General features: G+C 31.5%; 1 protein-coding gene across 1 annotated transcript; it reads right to left on the reverse strand.

Annotated features, from left to right (window-relative positions):
• Positions 1-669: 669 nt before the first annotated feature.
• LOC143062367 (uncharacterized) lies at positions 670-20,411 on the reverse strand. Its single transcript, XM_076234080.1, has 8 exons — positions 20,258-20,411; positions 15,716-15,858; positions 14,279-14,412; positions 11,703-11,774; positions 7,937-7,984; positions 4,871-5,185; positions 2,083-2,442; positions 670-1,270 (listed from the first exon to the last, which is right to left on the reverse strand). The coding sequence occupies exons 1-8, from the start codon at positions 20,387-20,389 to the stop codon at positions 939-941; spliced, it is 1,536 nt and encodes a 511-aa protein (XP_076090195.1). The 5' UTR covers positions 20,390-20,411; the 3' UTR covers positions 670-938.
• Between the last annotated feature and the right edge of the window lie 7,412 nt (positions 20,412-27,823).

Raw genomic sequence — 27,823 nt, forward strand, 5'->3', positions numbered from 1 at the left:
TAAGAAAGATTTGTTGTAAATCATGTCCGTACCGAATTTATGACTTTTAAGCTGACGATACCCTCGGAACTGGTAGTCCACCAAGCGTTGCCTGATATTCACAAATCACCCATCATTCGAATCGAGACTCCAATTTTCAATAGAGGGAATATAACATATTAAGTTTATTTACAGATCATCTGAATATACTGCCGTCAGATTATCTTAAAATTCAAGGCTACGAGAACATGCCTCTTAGCCGATAATATATGTTAATTGTAACATGAATTTGCTCTTCCTTTTTACAGTTAAAAGCAAAAGTTTTACAATGCATGCAACGAATCTAATACTGTAAGGTGTGGTAGTCTTTAAAACACCCCAGTATGTTAAAAGTTAAATCTCAAAAATACTGAATTCCAAGGAAAATTCAAACCGAAAGTCCCTAATCAAATGGTAAAATTAAAAGCTCAAACACATCAAACGAATGAACAAGAACTGTCATATTCCTGACTTAGTAAATGCATTTTCCTAAGTAGAAAATGGTGGATTAAACCTGCTTTTATAGCTAGCGAAACTTCAAACTTGTATGACAGTCGCATTAAATTTCTTTATATTGACAACGATGTGTGAATAAAACAGACATAATAGGTAAAAATGTCAAAAATATGGATACAGAAGTCAACATTGTGTTATTCTCTTAATCACTATAAAAACAAACAAATATGTAAACTAACTTTGACACAAAAACACAATGACAGGATGTATACGTACATATGTATCAAAGAAACACAAAAAGGCATACAGATTTTACTTGAATTAAGATATGATTTACAACAAAACCGTGATGATGAAAAACACACTTTGTTATGAAAAGAACACATCATAATATGATATAAGGAGACAATTTCAAAAATGTTTCCTGTCCGCAAAAGAACAGTTCTGGTCTTATATTTTCTATACTATGTATTTTTATTAATTCTTCTACATGTATTGATATGCCTTTTGATAGAGGTTAGATCCAACATTACGAAACAGCACAGGAATAACACTAAAATCAAAAGCATACCAGCTCCTATTGATTGCGAGGATATCCTGTCATCGGGGGCACTTAAAAATTTGTTGAGATAAGACGAAATATTTTGTTTATCCACCTTAAGCAAATCTTCAATTTCCTTTAGTTTAGGTGATAGAATAAGGCGAAGTTCATCCATTGTATAGTTGGTAACAGTTTGATTACTCCAATAGTCTAGTCGTGCCTTATATTCACAACTGCATGCACATTGTGGCACCCCTACAAAATATACGAATATAGTACATAAGAAATATATGTCACAGTTTACATATGCATCAGAATAAACTTAAACTTGATTTTTGAAATCACGAATAAACGGTAAGTTCAACTGTACACACATTACTTGTTTCGATTACACATAGTATATATTATTTTTATAGTTACAAGAAAGAATATATGAGAATTCCTGTACTTCAAATTTTTAAAATAAGAGTTAAAGAATGGATCCTTGCGATTTCGAAACATAACCTTGAGGCCAAATACAAAAAAAGAAGATATGGTATAATTGCCTAAAAGACCAAAATTTCATTATCAACTATATGTCACCGTACGGCCTTCAACAATAAGCAAAGCCTTTGCCACTTAGTCAGCAAAGGTCTATGTCATCAATTTCCATATTTACTTTATAGACAGCGCTCTTATGTCAATCGACCTCAGCAAGTACTACCTGTCAAATATTGGTAGGATATAACTCAAATCAATGCTACGAATATCGGAAACACTTGAGTAATGTGCTTCATGCAGTAAAGTAAATCTGAACCTACTTAAAGGAAGTAAAACTGTTCCATTTATATTTTAGTTAATCAGATATACAAATTCTATCCAAAATCAAATGCATGCTTTTCACAGATGTTTTATACAAACGGACGGGTAAATTTAGCTCAAAATTACACTGAACCTTGCTTTTTACACAATAAAAATTTAAAGCCAGATTTACAATTGCTTTCTTAACTTTCCTGTGGGTGCTCCTGATGGTAACATTGAAGAGGCATGATTGTCAGATAATAGGGATTGAGTTATGCCTTACTTACTTGTGTTGTCTCCTTTGGTCATTCCCATGGTAGTACTAGGAGATATAACATTAGCTGTGATGTCTTTATCGGTCGTTTCCGTGGTAATAGATAAAACATTAGTCGTGATGTTTCCATTGGTCGTTTCCATAGTTAATGGTAACACATAAGTCATTATGTCACTATTTATCGTTTCCGTGGTAGTAGATAAACCATCAGTCGTGATTTTTCCGCTTGTTGACATAATATCGGTTGTTCTTTTCGACGTTGTTTTATCATTCGAAGAAATTATCTCCACTGAAGTTCTATCGACTGTTGTTGATGGTACAGTTGTGAATACCAGGTCTTCACTCGTCGTGTCTGTTAGAATAACTGTTGAGGCTTTAAAAGAAAGGAGAGAGAGATTTTACGTTACGACGGGATTTCGTAGATTATGTATGTTATGTTCATATATTTGAAAAAATACAATTAAAAAAAAATTACATGATAAGAATAAAATAATGGTATCGACCAAACGCATAAAACTTATTAACTTGCGCGTCCGATGCGCTTTTCTTGATTTAAGTTAATCAGGTACGCTCAAATTCAAAAATTTGAAAGTCATGAATGTCATTCCTTATATGGTTGCAAGAATTCAATTAAATGTAATGATATCTTTTAAAAAAAAAATATCATGCGGCAAAGGCTGACCAGAATGCAGTTGATAATAACGTTTAATTCTAGTACTAAATACACATTATTAATGTTTGTTTCGTAAATGCATGGTATATATGTTTTACACGGTATTAGATATGTATTTAAGTTTCTGGATATTAAAACCTAATGGATGAGTTTTCAATTTTAAATAAACACAACTAGAACACACCCGCGAAATCGCGGGCATTGAGAGCGTGGTTGGAAGTGTGTAAAGTGTTGTAGGAAAAATTTTGTAAAAATTTAATGACTGGAGAATTTCAGGAATAGTATCAAAAGTTAAAGGTACTTGGGGACAGGACAAAGTTTTTTTTATCCTTCCTCCTTTATTTCCGTTTTTTTTCTGTTAATTTCAATATGAACATTCAATTAGTATATTATGAACATTCAATTAGTATATTATGAACATTCAAGTCAAGAGCCTGTAATTCAGTTGTAGTCGTTTGTTTATGTGTTACATATTTGTTTTTCGATCATTTTTTGTACATAGATAAGGCCGTTAGTTTTCTCCTTTAAATTGTTCTACATTGTCATTTCGGGGCCGTTTATATCTGACTATGTGGTATGGGGTTTGCTCATTGTTGAAGGCCGTACGGTGACTTATAGTTGTTAATTTCTGTGTCATTTTGGTCTCTTGTGAACAGTGTTGTATCATTGGCAATCATATCACATCTTTTTTTTATAATCAATGTTTTTTTGTAATTAAGATTTAATGACTCGAGAATTTCAGTAAAGGTATCAAATGTCTTAGGTACTTTAGGACAGGGCGATTGTTTTTCTAGCTACTCCTTGTTTTACCTCCAGAATTCCCATTGTTTCCTTTTAATTGTATTAAGAATAAGAATTATGCAAGCGCTTATCTGTATATTATGAACATTCATTACTATAAATAAAGTGTATTTGCTTCAGTTTTACTTTCAATTCTCAGTTTACGTTGGTCATTGATAAAATATACAGACCGTATAATTTAATAAACTCTGTGACCGCGGTGGATAGTAAACTTAAAAATGATACCAGATAGAAAATAATCTGTATTCGTATTATATTTATGTTTAGTATACAGAAAAACGCAAACCGGAAGTATAATCCGACTTAAAATTTCGTGCAATGACGGAAATATATCCGGACGCCTTTTTTCTTGTTTTTCTCCCCAAATAAATTAATCTGAATAATCATATGAATGGATGACAAATGCGAATATGCACTGTACCTATAGGACACAGAGGCATGATGATTAATTTATTGTGGAAAGAAGAGAAGCGACACACACAATGAGGTCTTCTCGTTTAATAGTATAGATATTGTATTCTGAGTACCAACTTATGGTCAGAATGTTACCAGTAAATTGTGAACAAATGTTTACGTTCTTGTAACTACCAGTATGTATTGCATTCCACATAAATTCTTTAAATGGGCATAAGCTGACAATTAGACTTTCATACAAGTGAGAGGTTTAGCGCTATAAAACCAGGTTCAATCCACCATTTTCTACATTTGAAAATGCCTGTACCAAGTTAAGAATATGACAGTTGTTGTCTATTTGTTTGTTGTGTTTTGTCCTTTGATTAGGGACTTTCCTATTGAATTTTCCTCGGAGTTTAGTATTGGTTCAATGTGGTCAAATAACGGTCGATAACAATGCAACTGCATTAATGATTTGCAAGTCAATAATAAATTTCAATTTTGTATTTATGAACCATAATTTGACATTAAGCTTAAAATGAATAATGCATGCCTAAGCGTGTGCAGTTATTATAAAGAAAATAAACGTAATATTGAAAACTGAAACATAGGATTCACCATTAAAAAAGACATATCGTTGACTGATTAGGCCCACAAACAATCATTCATATTCTATATGTATACCGGGCAATAGAAATTGCTAATTACGATACCCGATATCAAGACTCTGAAATGCTAGATGTTTACTGGATAAATTCTCATTTATCGCTACTTTAATTCTATATCGTCAACAAACTTCTTATAATTGAGTAACATATTTGAAAGGGTTAGTTAGCATCCGTTTCTTTTCATATCTTCCAAGACAATAACACGATATAGAAAATTAACAATTTTAAATAAAGAATTATTTTTCTAGGACTTGATTGTATCTTACCTTGAATCATCACAAGTTGAATGTCTACTCCGGTATCTGTACCAAAGCTATTAATTGCTGAACATGTGTATATACCCTCGTCATAGAAACCAAAATTATTGACTATCAATGAAGGAATGTGTACAGTAGAGCCACTGTATTTAGACACGTTTGTGCCATCTGGTATTATATATGAAACATCAGACTTGTCTTTGAATGTCCATTCAACATTCGTTGCCAGACCATACGCGGTGTATGAACAGTCAATGGTTACACTTTCACCAGCTGGAACTTCAATATATGTATCTGTATTGTGGACGCTGAGAGTTCCATGGTCTATCAAAATTAAAATAAAGAAGTTTGACAAATATATCCCTAAAAAATAAAATCACAAAAAATACTCAACTCCGATGAAAATTAAATTTGAAAAGTCCCTAATCAAAATTGATAAATTACGTCAAACGAATGGACAGCAACTGTCATATTCCTGACTTGGTACAGGCACTTTCAAAAATGGAAAATCCGAACAATTACTATAAAATTTTGATTTTAAAGAGTTTCAAAAACATGTTATATATGCTATAAATAAAAGATTTGATTTAACAATTTCTTAAACATACATTAATTAAAATGTTATTCAGAGAAATACATATTTGTTGTTGGAGGCAGATACGTATGAAATTCATATATTTAGTTAAGTGATTGAAGTTTTTGCAGCAACGTTCATCAATAATTTATTCAGCTTCGCTTTCGATAACGTTTGGTTATGGTTGAGAATATGCTTAATCATTTATGTAAATACTTAAAATTCGTGAAAATTTAGCAAAATTAAGTTTTTATGAGCTTTTAGTATGAACAATTTTGTAATATTCTCATAAATTCGATATATACATATATGAAATATTGACATGACGTTAAAGTAACAAATAAAGCTATGTTACTGCTATTTAAGTAAAAATTGGATGACATTTTTAAAATGAATATTTGGAAATATTGTCCCTCGTAGAACATATATTGCACTCTCCAGCTCGTGTAAAATATAAAATTCTACTTGGGACAATATTCCCAAATTCATGCAATAACCCTATAGTACTGATATTATTTGATGTTGTCTGCACTCATCCGTTTTATGATATTTAGTAAAAAAGAATTTGTGTTTAAATCAAGTTGTAATTATAAACATAACTGAGCACCATTTATATATTACATGATTGAATTCGAGGTGTAATTAACCATAAGGAATATTTGAATACATTGAACTTTAAAAGCATGTATAAAAGGAAAATACCTTCATTATTGAATAAAGTCAGTTTAAACAATAAGACATAAAAAAATTAACGCAGTTTAGTGTATTGTGTTAATTAATAAAAGCACACAGCATGAAAGACTTTTTATAACGACGATATTAACGTTTTCCCTATCTAGCTATTCCGTGAAAATGTTCAGTTTACTCTTAATCAATCTGTTATTTAATTTCAATATTTTGCGTCATACATGTAATTTATAAAAGCTTGTGAAAGCAAACTGGGCTACCTAACATTTATCAATACATTATATCATTAATTGTTGAAATAATCAAAGGATTTCACAACTGAACACAAAATAGCAAATTAAACTAAACCATACAATATATTTACATCTGACTGATATTGATGATTGAGCTGTCCTCAATTTATAGCTTTATAGCACAAAAACGACAAGCAGCATCATTTCTTCAATATATCAACCTAAGGACCATGATTTATAAGTTGAACATATTAAAGAAGTTGCAAGCAAACAGATTTGTTCTGCATTTTACCAACTCCTTGTCCGACCATAAGTCAATCCGTTGTATTACACCCGTGCAAACAACCAGAGTAGAAAGGAAGCAGCAAAAAGGAGCCTGTCGTTCAGTGGTTGTCGTTTTTTTACATGGTTCATAAGTGTTTTTCTTTTTCTTTTTCGTTTTAGTATATATTAGACCGTAGGTTTTCCTGTTTGAAATGTTTTACCCTAGCCATATTGGGTACCTTAAGATTTTGTTGTTAGATGTGATCCAATGCTCCATGTTGAATGCCGTACTTTAACCTATAACTCTATTTATACTTTGTGACTTGGATAGAGAGTTGTCTCATTGGCACTCATTTCACATCTTCTTAGATATACATAATGTAAATACTTCATTCTGCTATCGATCGATTTTGTATTAGACTGAACTATTTCATGACTAATTTAAAAAAAAGGAAAAAATCTTGAAGTTATCACTCTATCATAGTCATAGAATAACGATAAAACGTTGAGTAACAAACAATCTAAACGTCCACAGTATGACATTCTCTATTCATTGCCTGTGTGTAATTACATTGTATTCTGTCTTTATGCTTTTGTATAGCAGTTAGGATTGTAATCAGACCCCCTTATTAGGCCTAGATCATGATATCAGCCTGGTGGGATGATTTTGACCATGGACTGATAAGGGGTCTGGTATGAAAAATGACATGTTATGTTCTTTTTATCATAAACTTCAACATAAGACATACAGACAAAAACTATTTTTTTAATCTTTGAAAAAATGCATTTGTTGTAATATTTGTTTTGCATTTTAAATAATATATTTTCCTGATTTTTAATATTTTTTTGGATTCAACTTTGTTATGTTTTAAACAAAGAAACGTAACAGTGAGGTATATTTTCCGAGATTTGCCGAACTACGTCGAAATGTCATCCTATAACGTTACAGCAAAGCATGCGATAATAACCTGAAGCAGTTGATATGAAACGGAAACAGTTGATATAAACCCGAAGCAGTTGGTAGCAAAAGTCATATCACACGGCGAAGGCAATTCTTAAAATTTAATGAATAAATATATGTACAAAATTATTTTCTTTAAGTTTTTGATAAAACGTTAAGTAACACACAATCAAAACGTCGCAGTATGACATTCTCTATTCATTGCCTATGTGTACCTATATTGCATGTCTGTCTTTATGCTTTGAAATAGAAGTTAGGATTGTAAAATACGATGTTTGCTTTAATATGTTGCTATGACATTTTGAATCATTGACAAATGACCATACACATTTTTAACAATATAAATATTTTCTTACCTGGACAGGTGTTTTGTATACTTGTACTTGGTGCAAAGATACAATGGTCTAAAGAAACAATGCTAGATAATTACATTTAGGATTTAAAAAAACGATACTTTTCAATGCTTATGCAAGATATATAACTATAAACAAATATGATTTTTATGCCTAACCTACGATAGTAGAGGGGACATTGTTTTTTCTGGTCTGTGGGTCCGTTCGTCATTCTGTTCGTTCGTCTGTTCGTTCGTCTGTTCGTCCGTCCGTTCGTTAGGCCCGCTTCAGGTATAAGTTTTTGGTCAAGGTAGTTTTTGATGAAGTTGAAGTTCAATCAACTTGAAACTTAGTACACATGTTAACTATGATATGATCTTTCTAATTTTAATGCCAAATTAGAGTTTTTATCCCATTTTCACGGTCCATTGAACAAAGAAAATATTAGTGCGAGTGGGGCATCCGTGTACTTGTGACATATTCTTGTTTTCTTTTTTAAAATATTAGACTGTTATTCCATGGTCGTTGTTTGTTGCTGTATACCATATTTGTTTCATCTATTGTTTTGTTTATAAATCAGGTCGTTAGTTTTCTGGTTAAATAAAGGCAACAGTAGTATACCGCTGTTAAAAACTCATAAATCTATGGACAAAAAACAAAATCGGGGAAACAAACTAAAACTGAGGTAAACGCATTAAATATTAGAGGAGAACAACGACACAACATTAAAATGTAACACACACAGCAACGGACTAAGCATTAGACAACATCCGATGAGAATAACCAATATAACATCAAAACCAAATACATGAATTTGGGATAGAAAAGTACCGTGACACGTCTTATAGTAATGTGAATTCACACTCAAAAATAGGAGAAAACAAACGACGCAACGAAAACACAACGTAAAATGTTACACACACAGAAACGAACTAAAATTGTTTAAAATTTGTCATTTCGTGGCCTTTTTTAGATTTGCTATGCGATATGGAGGCCGTCATTTATCTCTGGTGGAAATTTTTTCCGTCGACAATCATACCATATCTTCTTTTGTTTATGAAGAGTACCAAAAACAAAACTATTTTTTGACAAACAAATATCTAAGTTGTATCTTCAAACCAAGTGCGTGTTTGTCTGATGTTTAAATGTATAGAAATATAAATGTCGTAGGATGTTACATGGGATAAATAATATATATGTTGTACACATGCTTGCAATTTTCCCTTTTGGTTTATATTAATTAATGAATTGTTCTAGAAGGTAGCAAAGCAATCCTTTACTATACCCATTTGTGTATCATAAAGTAGACAACTCTTGATGTGACAAATAAAACGTTTTGTGTCTGGACTAACATTCAAAGAGAAACCTTGCCACCATTGGGAAGGGAAAACATCCATAAATAAATAAGTTAAAGCTTCGAATTTGATATTCGAATAGACATAAAACAGCAGCCATCAGATCAACTATGCCAATGCAATAAACCTCAGTTTTTGTTAATCATTTTATTTTTTTAGAACTGAGATTTGTTTTTAAAATATTCCTCAAATAAATGCAATATAAAGACATCAACTACTGACAGAGTGAATAGCTTTTGAGGGACAAATCGCCAACACCAGTATAGTGGTAATTATGCATATTAGAAAACTAAGCAATTATTCCCACCATCCATCAAAATTGCGAAATTGCAGAATGAAAGAAATTATGTTTGCCATCATCACGACTCTATAGTCATCATGCAAAAGGACAAACAACAGACAAACTATGTAATATATATCGAAAACTAGCGTTTGAACAAAACTAACCAAACATCAAACCTGAAGATAAATCTTTCAATGAAATCCTAATATAAAAGACAAGTTCTACAAGATCATTTCTAACATCAAACGAAAGCAGAAGCATTGACTCAAAATGAAGAAGATGCCTTTGGAATAAGGTTGAATAAATTTGAAGAGAAAAAACATGAACATCATTGATTTTTATCGCATAATCAATGTCGTTCTGTTGTTTTCAGTCGCAGTTTGAAGGACAATATACACGTGATTATTGGAAAATGTGTTTGGTGACTTTTTGATATTTTGTTTTTGAAATTTTATTGTAAGACTGTTGTATACTTTGTGTTTTTTTCAATTTCCTTTTATTCATATAGACCTGTAAACTTACATGTAAAACGTGAGCATGGTGAAAGGGATAACAATGAAAAAGTACATGGATTTCTCGATTGAATTGATGTAAATTTGTCATTTTGGGGCCTTTTTAACTGACAATATGGTATTGGCTTTTCTCATTGTTGACGGACGTACGGTAATTAAGCGATTATGGTTAATTCTGTGTCTTTTGATCTATTGTTATTATACCATATCTTCTTTTATATGTTACATTGGGGAATTGTTAGTGTTGTATGGTAAATGGTGTAATTGTTGGTTGGAATTGGGATTGTTAGTGGTGGAAATGGAAAGAGATATCGTGAAATACAGAACAATTTGTGGCGTTTAAACCAGCTTTTAAAAATAAACAAAGTTTAAGATATATCTACTCTTTTAATCATAATGTGTCTTTGCCATCCAATTTGTATAAACAATGATGGGTTATTTTGAATTTGGCATCATCATGAATGATTCCGTAATGTTCAGAGAAATGGTTTATTTGGGAAGGTTTTAGTCATAGCAGATGATTTCCATTATAAAAACATCTATAATAAAATCACTGAAATAAATCAGAACATATGGTGCTTAAAGAATACAGTGTTCACCAAGGTACACAATTAATACCAATATAGAAAGCTATAAAAGACATGGCAAAATTAATATACGAGTGGTTTTCCAAGTCAAATGTGTCACTATCTGAATATGATAGTTATCAAAGGTACCTGGCTACCTACGTTATTTATGCATGTATGACAAAGAGGTAGAAAAAAAAATGAATTGTTATCTATGATCAGTGTTAAAGATTAGAATCAAGAAAAAGTAGAAAAATATAGAAGTATTTATATTGTTTCGCTCACCTTTGGTTAACTTTGGTCAAGTAGTTCAGAGGAGAAAAGAATTGTAAAAATTAACGACTACGACTGACGACGACGGACGACGGACTCCAAGTGATGAGAACAACACATTTTTCTCTTGTAAGTGCTGTTAGTTTACATATTGCCGAAATTATTGTCAACAGGCATTTTATTGAACATTATTTTATTTTATCGTGATGTACATACATACGCTATTCCATCTACTTAGACACCAAATAGACGTCATTCTAAAGTACAAACAACAGACAGTCTATGTAATATAAATTGAAAACTAGCGTTTGAACACAACTAACCAAACAACAAACCTGAGGATAACTCCTACAAGGAGATCCTCGTAGAAAAGACAAGTTCTACAATATAATTTCTAACATCAGACAAAGCAAACGCATTAACACAGTATGAAGAATGATGCTTCTGGAATAAGGTTGAATAAATTTAGAGCTATTCTGTCTACTTTCGCCACCAAATTTATAAGCGATATGTACGTACGCGTCTTAGTCTCTGTAGGTGTGTGTTGCATTTTTATTCATAAACATTAAACTTGAATTTGTATCATTACAATCATATTTAATTCGTTCTAAAGGCGCATGGCTTTTATGCTGTCGTATTTATTTCAAAGTTATGTGTTATCAACTTTGTAAGAAACCAACAACTTGGTATTGTTCATTCATGCAGACATTTATAAAGAAATCATATAATCATATATTTCATTATAGCATAAGATATTTTCTTATTAACAGAATTTTAACTGAAATTGGTAATCGAACTTACCTTTAATTGACAATACTATCTCAACATCGTTTGCTGCGTTTATATCGTTAAAATCTTTAGGGTCGCCATCAACTTAAGAAGAAGGAGAAATGTATAAAAAATTTAAAAATTGATTTACAGAAATACTGAACTTCGCAGAATATTCAAAACGTGAAGTCCCTAATCAAATAGTCAAATCAAAATATTTAATTTGATTTGTGGTGAATTAACGTCACTTTTAAGCACCGCATTTAGGCTATTTCGTGGCGGCCACTTTTTATTTGTGGAGGAAGCCAGAAAGCCCGATGAAAATCACCGACTTTTATTAGGAAATCAAATCAAAAGATAAAACACATCAAACGGATGGATAACAACAGTCATATTCCTGACTTGGTAATAGCATTTTCTTCTGTAGAAAATCGTGAATTGGACCTGGTTTTATAGCAAGCTAAACCTCTCACTTGTGTGACAGTCGCATCAAATTCCATTATATTTACAACAATGCGTAAACATGACAAACATACATATTAGGTAAAAAGGTCAAAAATAGGGGAACAGCAGTCAACATTGTGTTATAATCGTAATCCTTTTAAAAACAATATGTAACAAAGAAGCAAAAAATGGAATATAGACCAAGCATATTAGCAAAAATTAAAGACAATGTCGGAATTTATCATTACAGAGCCACGTCTTATAAGTATCAAATACACATAGATAGGCATATAGACAAAGCATATAGCAAAAATGAACTAAAAGCAAACATATCATCATGACTTCACAATCCAATATTACTGGATTATTGATGTGATAACAATATGCAACAAATGTCTACGATATCACAAGAAATTTTTTTATTGTACCAAAGTATGGGTGTGGCATGAATAAATTAAGAACATTTCGCATAGTTTAGTTGCAATCTTCAAATGTTGTCGCGGTGTTAACACTTCAAGACTGAACTGTTTTGCTTCCACCATATGTCTTGGGACGATGCATACACATAAAGTTATTCGGTATGCACGGAAAAGTTTTGTCTTTTTTTTTCCAAATCTTTTATGTTTTAATGGATCTTTGTCAATTTCAAAATAAGGAAACTTCAATGGGATTGTGGTAACTTGACTTGTCACGGTAACGTTTTTTAAAAGGTAGCAACATACAAAGATTTTTCATCCCAAATCAGACAATTTTAAACTGATGTTATTCCTTTCATCCTTCTTTAAATTTTACAAATGAGGTACCAGAAGAAAGAAGAATAATTAATCTTTCAAATCGAATAATTTTATTATGACATACTTTTTACATAATTTTAAATTGTTATTTAATTAGTTGTTATATTGTGATGTCCACACTTGAATGAATTAAGCTTCTTTAATATTCATAGCATCCCCAAATATTTTATAGATTCTTGTACAACACAGTTCGACCTCCTCAGATTTTACTATTGTATTTCATTCTATCATAAACCTTTAATGAGGTTTGCAACATCAGTTCATAAGAGTTCACTAAATTTAAATGGGTATAAAATTTGTTCTATTGATGTTTTTGGAAATCAGAGACACGGTTTTGGAGTTCAAGCTGTGTTATGCAAGACTCAATAAAATATTTTGGGATTCTATGAATAACAAAGAAGCTTAATTCATTCAAGTGTGGACAACACAATATAGCACATAATTACATAACAATTAATTATGTGATAATTATGTCATAATGAAATTATCACAATTTGAAAAATTAATCCTTCTTCTTTCTTTTTGTACCTCATTTATAAAATTTAAAGAAGGATAAAATGAATAACATCAATTTAAAGTTGTCTGATTGGGAGTGAACAAATCTTTGTATTGGGCTACCTTAAATAAAGGTCGGTCATTTAAAGACGTATCAACTGTATCATATACGTTGACGTATACGCATCCGCAGATTTACCAATAAACATTATGTGATACCGAGCTTTAGTTGTATATTACTTTCAATAATGCAGATGGGCAACTGATTAATTTCTAGTGCTAGTATTTAATTGTGCAGTTGACTTAATTGTTGGAAAAGAGGGACGAAAGATACCTAAGGGACAGAGGGAAAACGTATAATAGTCTTTAGCTTGGTATCACAAAATACTTTTGGTTTTTCTGCAGTGCGTATACGTCAACGTATATGATACGGTTGATACGTTTTTAAATGATCCACCTCTATTACCATTGAAATTTGGCATACATAGACGACGTTTCAAAAGTCCAATGTAAAAATTGCCTTTTATACATCCTTTATGCTGAACAAAGACATATTTTCTTCACAACTTTGACGATTTTTCTTGGTCTCTCTGATTTTTATAGATAGAAAATATATGTGAATCATGGTTTTACCTGCATAAGAATGAATTTGTTGATCAGAAACACAATTGTTATTCCTTTTGGTTTATTTGTTTTACTTTTCAATGTTGATATTCTGTTCTTTTTAATAAGTGAACATTCTATTTGGTGCTTGATAAGTGATTTATTCATATTGAATATTATCTAAATTAATCTTGTATGTTAATTGTCCTCTGCATTATTGTGCGAGTGAGTGTATGTGTGTGAGCGTGTGTGTGTGGATTCTTACAGACCTACCGGTGTATGGTGAACCTGTAGCCACATTGTACACATACTGCGGCGCTTTACCGGCCTCAGTGCTATGGTATATACCAGCATATAGAGTACTATTAGAGCTATCTAACCATAGAAACTCATATCTGTTATTTGTGCTAAAACAAATTTGATGAAAAAAATTAACATATCCAGTTATATTCTTCCATTATCTTTATGGACGATGGGCAATTTGATACATTGTTCTACTACATATTTGAACACAAAAACATTTACAACCCTTTATAGCATAATGCAGATAGTATCAATACGTATACGAACCATACAGAATATATAACATTAAAGATGTAGTTATTCTGGGAGAACATGATTTATTTATAGGTCAATGTTTGCGGGTACTTTATATCTTAGGTTAGTACTGGTGTATATTGTCTTTATGCTTCTTGCCTTTCTGATGAGATAAGACATTTCCACCTGATTTTTATTATTTTTCAAATGTTGTACTACCACATCATTGTCTTATCTTAAGGAAAGATTGAGAGCTGACAGACATATGAAAAACTGTCACATTCGTTGCATGCCTGTCCCCAGTCAGTAGCCTGTAATTTAGTGGTTGTCGTTTGTTGCTGAATATCATATTTGTTCTTAGTTTATTGTTTGTTGTTGCTTTTACGTTTTAATTGTTTCCCATTTTGTCATCTCAGGGCATTCTATATCAGGCGGTTCCCTGTACATGTTTTGAATGAATTTGTTGTATTACTCTGTATGAATAGAAAGTTCTGTGTATGTATATCATAATTTTTTTTTCTATGCATTATTGTGAATAGACAAAATTCATTGAATTAACAGCTAGGTATATGACTCAAATTAAATTTATTTCAAAATGTGACAAACTGCAGCAATATAACAGTTAATTTCCAGAAATACACGCTGAATTGAATAGTATTGTTTAAAAGTTGCATTTCTCAGGAATTCAGGGGGGATGGTTTTTTTTATTCTCCTCTCAGTTAATATATGTATATAGTATATATAATGTATTCAGAGTATAGGATACTTATGATGATAGACTATCTCAAATCTATTAAAATCTAGAGAGGTTTATAGAGGATAGGTACTTCAAACGATATTGAACGTTAAAATGTTGTTATATTGTGCCAAGTTCCTTCTATGCCAGTTGGTCTCTTGTGGACAGTTATTTCATTGGCAATCATACCACATTTTTTTATTTTATTATTTATACACACGATCGCGTTCCAAACACGATCACGGGAACATCACTTAGTTTGGTTTGTGTTTTTTAAAAAGATCAATTCGATTGAAAACATAAATGACATACAATAATAAACTGTATCAATTTTCATAAAGTAAAAGTTTTATTTTTAACCAATACTATTTCCTGTTCTTAAAACTTTGCCATTTAAAGTAATAGAACCTTTACATACTAAAAGTTATAATTCTTACTTTGTCATAAAATGATCCGTAGGTGATGGAGTCCTACCAGGAGAACTACTGTCCGGTTTACGGCTTAGAATGCTTTCTATCCTATCAGTGATGGGATTGTCATATCTCAGGGTTAGTTTTTCTGTCTCAAATCTCATTTCCAGCTGAAATGTTCAATGGGTGATATTACAAATTTGATATAGATTTAATCAAGTTAAGCTGAAAATGAAACAGACAAAATAGACTTTACACTTAACTGGTTTAATATGTAATTGGTTCATAAAAAAAAGTTAACACAAAATATTTCGAATTGTTAAGCATAGGTAAACATCAATTAGACAATACCCTTAAGTTCGGGATCTCGATATAACAAATTACTTAACACCTGTACTGAATTCTTGTTTTCCTGTTCCTGTAGAAAACTTGTTTCAAACGGATTCCGAAAATATCAACCTTAAGTTTAATGGTTATGTTGTTAACTGAGCCCAGAAATTTAGATACGATCCAGTTAAACTAATCAATCCTTGAAAAAAAAATATATCCTAAAAGGTATATTTGAACATTACTTTTAATGATATAAATAAATACTGATTTCGTTATCAGTAAATTATCCCATTGTCGTCATGAATATCCGATAAGAACAGTTGGCCTACATAGACCCCACAAGTTAAACAAGAGACTCTTTGGTTAACGACAACAGATGACAGCGAAAAGATAAAACCGTGTGTATTAAATAGAATTTCGAAAATAATCGATATATCAAGATTCTCGTCATTGAAGTTACTACGAGTTACATGCTACGTGTTTAAATTTGTGAATATATGTAAAGATGAAATCGACCGCGCAACTCGTACATGGATTACAGATATTCAAAATGTAAAATTCAGTAGTGAAAAGAAGCAACTCGCAAACCCGTCACATGACAATAATCTACCGTTAGTAAGACAATTGCGCTTGTTCATAGATACAGAAGGTGTCATTAGATGCACCGGGCGCATACACAATTCACAGTTAGACGACTCCGCGGAGTTTCCAGTGTTACTACCGAAGAAAAATCAATTTACGGACTTAATTATATTGAACGCGCACCTGCAGATGTTGCATTCTGGTTCTGGACAGACAATTACGCAAATCCGCCAATCATATTGGATACCTTCCATTAGACAATGCGTTAACCACATCGTTCAGAAATGTGTAAAGTGCCGAAAAGTGACCGGAAAAGCATTTCCACAGCAAATTTTGCCTCCGCTACCAAAGGATAGAGTCACCGATATGATTCCATTTACGACAACTGGTGTTGATTTCGCTGGACCACTATTCGTTAAAGATAATGGAATTGTTACGAAATAGTATATTTGCCAATTTACATGCGCTTGTATTAGTGCCGTACACCTAGAACTTGTTACAGATATGACAATCGAATCATTCAAATTAACATTTAGACAATTCGTTAGTAGGAGAGTAATTCCCAGTACTGTGTATTCCGACAATGCACCAACTTTTGTTTCCGCTTCACATGATATTCCAAAGGAAATGAACATTCAGAGTAATTGGAAATTTATTCCGAAAGCAGCAACGTGGTACGGTGGATGGTGGGAGAGACTAGTTGGAATTACGAAAACGACATTGAAAAAAGTGCCCGGGAAATCTCAAGCAAATTCTGACGTATTACGAACAACTTTGATAGAAATTGAACGTGTAATCAACGATCGTCCGATTACATTTGTGTCGTCCGACATCCGAGATCCAAAGCCGCTAACGCCGTCACATCTACTGCAGGGAAGAAGATCATCGCAAGGGAATAATTCTTATTCAGAGATCCATTATTCACATTTTGATTTTACAGAAGCAAACAAACGTTACAACCATAAAGTAACTTTAATTGAACACTTTGCAAAACGATGGAGAATGGAATACCTCACCGGATTAAGAGAATTTCATCGCGTCGCCGGAGACCAAAGCGAACATGTGAAAATCGGTTCCGTCAAACAAATCATGGACAATTCACCGAGAATGATGTGGAAACTAGCAGTTATAGAAGATTTGATCACCGGAAATGATGGAGTAGTTAGAGCAGTCAAACTTCGAACATCAAATGGACTGATTACCTCGAGACCAATTGTGAAACTGGTGCCATTAGAAATATGAACTTTAATTGTTAAAAGTGTTTTTCAATACCCTTTTTATGAACAATACATGAACAGTAATTGCATTTTGCGGCCCCCAGAATGTTGTGAATTAGTTATAATTTCAGTTTAGTATTGTATACTCTTTTATTTACATTACGTTTTACCGCCATTTACGTAACAATAGGCCCGCAACGTCGTCACTTGCCGACGTCTCTTTGTAAATCTTAGACTCTAGTAAAGCATACGAAACATTGAAGACGCTTTTGTGTTTATTCGCCTTTATTATCGATACGTTCAAAACAATTACTGTTATAAACTTATGCACTTTCCTGATTGTGAATGTGTATTGATTTATATTTTAGTCCTAGATAAATGATTTTTTTAATAAGTTGTTGTTGGCTTTGAAAAAGCTGTAAGTGACATCGAGTTCTCTCAGATCTTAGAGTTAACTATTGTCTTACTAGTGACTTTTTTTTATGTTAGGGATGAGGGAGGTATATATACTCTGCAACGCCTGGTATGGGTATTTGTTTGATGTCTTTCTGCTATATATCCATATAATAAGGTAAGCCTTTTTCAAATGATTTTTATAGTTTGTATTTGTTGTTGTCCTGTTACACCCTTGTCCCAGGTAAGGGGAGGATTGAGCGATAACAAACATGTTTAATCCGATGCATTCTTTAGGAAACAACAATTCAACTTCAAAAGGAGGGTGTTTATGTTTTTTATGTCTGAGTCGAAGTTTTTATTTCAATCAAAGCGTCACATTTTGCACATATACACATATGTTTCTACAACAGGTAATTATGTTCAAATTTTAAATTGAGACTAGACAAGAATTTGAAAATCATCCGTCATCTCGAAAACAATATTGAATAAATTACATCCACATCCTATTCTCTTGATGACAAAACATTAGATGTTACAAAAATATTTTCTGTTTGTGTCATTTGTTTCACGTTACATTAATTGGTCAATTTGTCAAACTTGATAATCGATACTGTAAAACGAACGAATTCGAACTTGCAGGAAAACGCGTCGTACTTTTGAATTTACAGGTTGTTCTCGCAATATCATACCTAAACATTTCTCTTATATGCAAGAACTTTCTTAATTCGTGTTTCTTTGAAAATACATTATCATTATGCACTTTAAAAAAAGTAATCTTCCAGCTTTAATGTTTTCGCATTCGTTGACTAGGCAAATATTTATACTAGGGGCGTTGAGTAAGCTACAAATTTCATCCTGTTAGATCCTTTTGATCTCGTCTTAGCAATTAAAAAATCCAATCTTTCCGATACCAATACTTATGTAATTATAATTGAAATTCTTACAGATTGCTCATTCAAGAGGTAATATAAAACATATCGATTGAATTGTGTGTCAACAAAATGATATGTTGTTTTTCCTGAGCAACAGAACTGTGGTTTAAGCTGGTGTTAATTAACAGATTATGTAATCTAAATTTTGGTTGCGTTATGCGTCACTTTTGAATATTTAAATAAAAACTTAATTAGTAATTAAGTTGTCAGTATTTCGGTGTTGACATGAATATCAATAATGTGGTCATTTTTAAAAATTTCCTGTTTACAAAACTAAGAATTTTTTGAAAAATTAAGGCTTAAATTACCTTACCCGTATTTGGCACAATTTTTTGGAATTTTGGATCCTCAATGCTCTTCATCTTTGTATTTGTTTGACTTAATAGATATTTTGATATGAGCGTCACTGATTAGTCTTATGTAGACGAAACGCGCGTCTGGCGTACTGAATTATAATCCTGGTACCTTTGATAACTATTAATTTAGATATAAACAAATATTTAACATCAACTTAAATTTGAAAAATAAAATCAGTTTTTTCATTCTTTATGAGAATAGTTATTTGATATCATCTCAAACGTTGATTGTTTCATTCGCTACATACATTACTCACCGTGAGGTTGTTGTCCTGAGTCTGGTAGATTCACACATATCTACATGTATCTTTAATGTCTCATGTTTCTTTCTAGTACATTATTTTGTTTATATAGAGAATGTGTCTATGGGACACAGAGGAAGCACCTGCTTGCATATAACGTTTCAAAGGAATATAACTCAAGAACGGTATAACCTTAATTCAAACTTTCATCTGTGTTTTGTGGTTAAAAGCATTCTGTTAAAGTTTCATAACATTTAATTGAGACAATCTAAAAAAGAGTGAAAGAATGGAATCCGATTTCGGGACGTTCATGAACGTAAGTATGAACGACCGGACAAACGAACAAAGGTAACAATTACTGCACCTTTTATTGCGACTGGGGCATAATGATAATTAGAAAAAGAAATAAAAACACTCTATGAATTTGATGTCACAAATTAAAACCTCTTGACAAAAGAATGCATTACTTTTCACAACAGAACAAGCAAATAAGCAAACATATAATTTTACTTACATAAGAGACACATGTAAGGTTAATATTATCTATATAATCATGACGATATATTTCAGTGTTGCCTGCTGATCCACAGTATACATGCTTTAGATTCCATACATCAAATACTTCATATCCACATTCTTTTATCATCTTTAAAACTGTGTGTACAGTGTCACCTATCGAGAAGAGTATGAAAATGTTAACACAACTATCTTCAAAAGACCATAGGGCGAGGGTATTCACAACTATAGGAACACGTGAGGAACCCATTGGTTAACATGTTGACGTGTTGTTTTTTTTTTATAAAAGCAGAAGTATATTTAATAGTATGCTAAAATGAAAAATATTCTGCTACACTTCTATCTCGGCATAGACCACCCTAAACAATAACCGAATCCAACACCATATGGTTACTTTATTAGATCCAAACTAGACATAATTTGAAACAATTCAATCGGGAAAAAAAAACGACAAATATAAAGAAGATGTGGTATGATTGCCATTAAAACAACTCTCAACAAAACACCAAATGACACAGAAATTAACAACTATAGGTCACCGTAAGACTGGTTACGTATCGCAGCATCTTCTCATCATTCATATCATTAAATAGATAAAACTTTGGATATGCACAGGATGACAAGCGTTTCAGAAATAAACGTTTACATCGGTTTATCTTATATTTAGTACTAAATACAGTAATTTTGTATATCTAATTAATGTTCTTTTATCAATTCTGTATCACCTTTGGATTTGTATTTGACTAGGGACTCTCCTTTTTAAATTTTCCTTGAAGTTCAGTATTTTTGTGATTTTATTTTATACTTCTGTTGCCTTTATTTGACAAATCTGATTCAAGACTTTTTCAACAATCGAAATCTACGCTTTATGAGATGTCTTAGAAACTAGAACTAAGATAAAAGGATAAAATTCCACAACAAGAACATATGAGCCAGTCCATGCGAAAAGGTACAAAAAGTCCTTTTGGTAAACTTTACAGGACACGTTATCAACGTTTGTTATAGTATTTTTGAAAAACGATTTTATCCGGAAAAAAAAATACATTAATGTAAACATTCATAAGATTGTCAATTCTATCCCGAATTTGTCAACTAAAACAGAAAAAGACGTAGAAATATCTGAATTTTTGGTATTTGAGCAAGTGAAAAATCATTTGTTCCCCGGACTAAGCCTAGCCCGACCAGAAACTATAAAAATGTATGACACTACAGAGACAAAAGTCAATAATTTCCGTCAGTTCTACAGGTTTAAAGAAAGTAAGACAACATTAAAACATGAGGGAAAATACAAAAACTATGACATCTTGTGTTTTAGAAATTGAAATTTAAATTTAAGTTAAGTTATTTAATATTAAATAAATCAACCTTAGTTGCACGGGATTCGAACCGTTGCCCGGTTTGATTGCATTGATATTCGCATCGTAAGCGGGCGCCTTATCCCCACTACTACCGGGGTTAACATTATCAATTGGCATATCAAGCCATTTAAACTGTACTTTGAAAATGATTGAAATATATGAAATAATTCACTAAAAATCTTGATAAAACTAAAAAGGGGGGGGGTCTCAACACTCGCAGGTGCGTGTAGCTCACAGCTTGATGATATGAGGGAAAGTAAATGTGTTTTATAAATCACAAGTCTACTACCAATAATTATGCACACTTTTTAGAATTTTGTAAATTTTTCGTTTTTGTACCTTTTCGCATGGACTGTCTCATATGATCTGGATTATTCAAAATAAAATTTAGCATTTTTAAGCAAAGCTAGCCTGTCTTCTTTACCAACGGTTCTTCTAATATCAATACAACTGCATATTGAAAATGAGTTCAATTATCTTAAATATCTTGTTATCGACCCAAGTTGTTTAAAAGACTATTTATACGCAATTTTGGTAGAAATAACGACTTTAAAGATTTTAAATACTTGCATAGTTTTATAATTTAACTTAATTTGAGTTGTTGACGTCAGATTGAACTAAAGATTTTGTAAAAAAAAATATCGAATTCCGGCGCTAACCAAAATGAATAAACTTTACTTTCCGCAGTATTTGGGTTATGTTAACTATTTTCTTTTATCAATTTATGGAATCAATACTCAAAATGTGCCATTATCTGTCAAAATTGGTTGTTTTGGTTATTTTGAGGCACTCAATATTTTGTTATTTGTTTATAAATAAGCTATTATATTGGTAGAATCTAAAATCACTAGTAAGTAGCCATATTATGCTATGATATATTATATTGAAGAACTTTGAAAATGCCATTGCTGTGAAATATATATATATAGTCTTGTGAAGTTTGCATTACATCTTTTCCCATGTAGAGACGGTAAAAGAACAGAGGTCGTGGTTTTTCTTTTGTCCCAGGTATAAAACCCAGCACAAAGATTCTTCAGTTTAAAAATAATGATTTTTGATTTTTTTCTGTTTAATTTCTCTGGAGAATAAGAGCTTTTAACATGTTGTATAGATGATATATGTTTATTGTTGCGGAATTTTTTATTATCTTCTTAACGTCCTTTTGTTATTTTGTCATAATGTTGCAATGCAGTTAACTACCTGCAGTAACCAGCACGTCTCCTTCTGTTTTTATTTATAAAATGTATATCACTAGTCGTTATTCATGATATTGTAATTTTCATGAAGAATTGTAAACTAGTCGTACAATGTATTATTCTAAAACGTTTTATAGCTCTTAATAGATAAAACAAAATGCGTTGACTTTTAACTTTCTAATTTTAAATATTGCGAGTTTGCCGTGAATACAATACCTCATATATTGTTGTATGCTGTATAGCACTAAAACAATCGATTGGGAGAGCAACATAACAAAATCATGACCAACAGGACACAATCACTGTAATACACGCTCCTTGATTTGACGAAAGTACTTCCTGATAATGCACGAAAAAAAGTTATATGAACTGACACTAGTTATATATCTACAAACCAGAGGGGTTCCACATTCATTGTATCGTTGTGTTTCATCATAAACAAAATTAGTACATATATAACATGAATATTCGAAAATGTGGATTATACGTCAATGAGACAACAACCAATCGATGCAAACAATAACAAAAATCATGAATGTTAACAGAGTATAAAGGTTACAATATTCTTATTTATTCATTTGTAATGGGACTTCCTGTTTTGAATTTTCCTTGGAGTTCAGTGGTTTTACTTTTTGACAAATTCGTCGGTAGCGCGCCGATAAATATATTTAACTAATAGGATGTTTCTATAACAATTATAGAACAGTGTCTGGATTTAATTTCGTACTGAAAACGATATAATAATAGAAAAGATTGTCAAATGAAGGATACCGCTGTTCGAAAGTAAAAAATCGATTGAGAGGAACAAATTATGGTTACAAACTAAATTCGAGGGAAATACATCAACTATAACTATAAAAGAAAAACAACAGAAACAACAGAAACACTGAAGTGAAACAAAAAAAAAAGACTTTTGCATGAACCTCGTCTTGATTTATTACCACCGACATGAGATTGACACGCAGAGGTTGTGTACAATTATGAAATTAGAAATCTCTCTTACTATCATGCCTCTGAATTGAAATACATTTACAGTCGACATTATTTCAGAAATTTTTCTTCAAGAACTTCGACAATGCTCCGGTGATAAAATGTCATATTCCTTGTTCCCAAGCAAATGAATTTGTCTGATTTTGAAAATAGTCTTAATATAAATTGTCACTAATTCATTGAATTGATGATGTAGCTAGAGTCTGTCTGTATTTCAGTGCATAAACTAGTTTGATAGTAAATGCTATCTTGAAAAAAATCAAGAAGGAATTTAATATTTTCAATCTATCCAAAATGTATTTAAATTTGCTTTTAAATTTAATAATCTTTTAGCATCCGAAAATCCTCAACTTTAGGCAACTGCGTTATAATCTCATACTTGTTTTATGTCTGCAGACGAAACATTCTGTGTTTCTAAATTGAGTATAAAATCAATGCAAAGTACTTGTTGGCAAACTGAAAGAAAATAGATTTCTAAATTAATGCAAATCATCAAGTAAGACAAATATTTTTTTCAGTTTATCCAAATTGCTCAATATTTTGTATTTTATTTATATACGGAAAACCCATGGAGCAATATATAAATTATGATGTTAAGCTTCATATCGGTAACATAATATTAATCACGATTTTGAAATCTTTTACCATTTCAGATCATCGTCGGAATTCAGTTTTTTTTTTAATGATTTTACTTTTTGACAAATTCATCATCGATAGCGTGCCGAAATATATTTAACCAATAGGCAGTTCTATAACAATTGGTCTAGTTTTAACTTTCTACTGAAAACGATGTAATAAGAGAAAATGTTGTTAAAAGTTAGCCCTTCGTCTTTATTTCTTTCCACCGATAGGAGATTGACAAAAGATAACATGCATTGGTTTTGTACAATTATAATGTTTTAAAATCATTAAATTGGAAATGTCCCTTAATATCGTGAATGGAAATACATTTACAGTCTACATTATTTCAGAAAGGGAAATTCTTCGTTAAGGACTTTGACAATGCTCGGATGTTGAAATGTCACAGAGATACTCCTTGTTCCCAAGCACAAACATGAAAAGCATTCGTTTGATTCTGAAAATAGTTTAATTATAAATTGTCACTTATCAATTCATTTTATTGATCATATACCAAGAGTCTGATTGTATTCTGGTGCACATACTAATTTGATAGGAACTGTTATCATGAATCTCTTTTTAACATAAATAGCAGTTTGAGAATCTGTTTAATAAACATTTGTTTAGAGATTCGTGGTTACATTCACCCGTTTTGAATCATCCATTTTCAGATTCTAGTTTTCATGCATAGTTTTTTTTTACGATTTTGATTTTACAATTATGGCTAAAATTCATTCATTTGAAAATTACAGTTGGCATTCATTGGTATTAAGCTTCTAATTTAGTTTTTGAGATTCTGGATTCATGCATCGGTTTTAAAATTCTGGTTTATATACATCGGCTTTCGATTCATTTTGGTTTGCACACATTAATGTTGAAATATGGAATCAGGATTTAATATTCATGTTAACATTCATCGGTTTAAAGATTTTAGTTTACATTCATTTATTTGATATCCTTGTTAACAATCAACGGTTTGAAGATTCTAGTTTACATTCATTAGTTTTGATTTGCAGTTTAACAATAATTGTTTTTTTCAGATTCAGTTTTTATATTCTGGTTTCCATGCATCTGATTTAGGATTCTGGATTACATATATCAGTTAAAGATTCATTCTGGTTTACAAATCATCGGTTCTTCGATTCTGGTTTACATTTATAGATACATTTGTTTTCAGTTTTTTGTTCACATTATCGGTTGTGATTCTGGTTTGTAGTCATCAGTTTAAATATTCATGTTGTCATAAATCGATCCTGATAATCTGGTTTAAATTCATCGTTTTCACGTTTACATAAAATTGTTCTGAGAATCGGGTTTCTATACATCGGTTTTTAGAATCTAGTTTACATTGATCGGTTTTGAAATTCAGGTTTGAATTCATCGGTTTTGAAATTCTGGTTTAAATTCATCGGTTTCAAAACTAGTTTATATACAGCGGTTTTGAGAGTCTGGTTTACATTCATCCATTTCAAGATCCTGGTTAACATACATCGGTTTTGTGAGTCTTGTTTACATTCACCCATTTCAAGATTCTTGTCTTTTCGACTGCCACTTCGCTTTCTATCCATCCTTTTTAAATCATTTCTGTAACTCTTTTGTTCTTTATTCAGAACTTTTAAATAGTGGCTTTCTGCCATTTTATAAAATGAAATTCTTTACGAGTAATCTTTTACATTTGTAGGGAGTATAAAGTCTATTCAACTGCTTTAAGAAAACATTTTCCGTTCTATGTTAGGTCACCATAGCTTGAGACACATAACCTGGAGACGCACCCGTTTGTGCTGATTTTGGACTTCATAACTGTGATGTCTTCAGTATTTGTTTGTTACATCGATTTGTCTACGTAGTCGATTTACAGATTCGCAATCATCAGCTAACGGTAAACCAGTGTTGACTTAATCAAAACATAAGAATTAATAATTTTAATAAAGTGGGCCACTGAATGATATTTCTAAAAAAAATAACATTCACCACAATTTATGTAAATGCTTATCTCATAATCAACATTAATTGATAAAAAAGAAACCAAATAATGATGTTTTTCTTGAATTTGTTTTTTACGATGACGTATAAGGAAACCAATTACATCTGACCATCTTAAATGATTTCACAGATTTACTCAGCACTTACTTGTTCGGTGTGCTAATGAATACAAACAAATATTAAAATAGTGAATAAGCCTGCTAATTTTAATTTATAAAATAACAGATTTCATACTACTTTGTTGATTGAAATCAATAAAAAATGTATTTCAAAGCCGCCAACAGATGTTTAGTAATTATGATATACGTTGTGTAATGCTATAGCTTTAAACGAATACAGGAAATCTGCATTTTTGTATTGCTGCAAAGATTAGTCAATTGCGCTGGAAGAATACAACTTCAAAGATGACTTTAATACTATGACTGTCAGAATTATTCATCGATTTTCTTACAATAAGCCGAGCTATTCTACCTTGGGTATATAATTCCCAACGTTTTATATATTCTGATGTCAGGAAAACGATTTCTTGAATGTATTGCATCACTTTTGTGATAGGTAATTTGGTGTTCATTAAATTTAAACTGACTAACTACATTAGGAATACAATAAACAAGGGACTGAATTTACCAGAAGGTATCGCAATGGCAAAACACAACGCTAGCCATGTGTTCCGACTAAACCAGACTCATCAGTAGCGCTAGATTCAAAACAGTAAGAAGGCTTAATAAATTGAAAATATTGAGAGCATCTTCTTGTATATAGACGAATTTGAAGTCAAATAAGATTCTACCTTTTATTCTTCTTAAGAAACCACTGTATGAAATCTAACTCATTTGAATAAAGGATCAAGTCTACAAGAAAAGATTAAAAAGTTTTTATTTGTTGAAAGCACGTCCTTCTAAACTTAAAAAAAATAGTTTGATCTTTTAAGAAATGAAGCATCAATGTATGTTTCATAAAATTGTTTTGGGGTTCAGAATGTTTTTTTTTTCTTTCAAAAATTGATGAATCTCCTCCAAAACAAATGGTTGGTATCTATGTTAATCTTTCAATGAAGGGAATTGAATCAATGTTTGTTTTCATTTTTCGTAAAGTTTGGGATGGGAGATAGTTGTGAAAAGGATAAAAAAAGTTGTTAAATATTTTTTGCAAGATACAAGAGACTACATGTACTTTATTGTATAAAATTTAACAAATATTTAGATATTTGGTGGAATGAACATTGTTTTATGGCTAGCCAAACCTTGCGCTTTTAGGGCAATGTTAAATATAAAACTAAAATGACAACATTATATGACAGGACTACAGTACAAATAAATGCAAGAACATTCAGGACAGAGAAATATACAAATAAACAATACAAAAGTACATTTCGATATCAACGCGGAATGAGACTTCATAGTCCTATAAAATTGTCTA

This window comes from Mytilus galloprovincialis, chromosome 2, assembly GCF_965363235.1.
Source record: "Mytilus galloprovincialis chromosome 2, xbMytGall1.hap1.1, whole genome shotgun sequence".
Classification (NCBI taxonomy): Eukaryota; Metazoa; Mollusca; class Bivalvia; order Mytilida; family Mytilidae; genus Mytilus; species Mytilus galloprovincialis.

Coding starts and splice junctions, on each gene's coding strand:
- LOC143062367 (XM_076234080.1), bottom strand. CDS start 20,389: ATGATAAAAGAATGTGGATATGAAGTATTTGATGTATGGAATCTAAAG. Junction 11,775..14,278: donor TACAGGTTCACCATACACCG/GTAGGTCTGTAA, acceptor CTTCTTCTTAAG/TTGATGGCGACCCTAAAGAT. Junction 5,186..7,936: donor TATACAAAACACCTGTCCAG/GTAAGAAAATAT, acceptor TAATTTTGATAG/ACCATGGAACTCTCAGCGTC.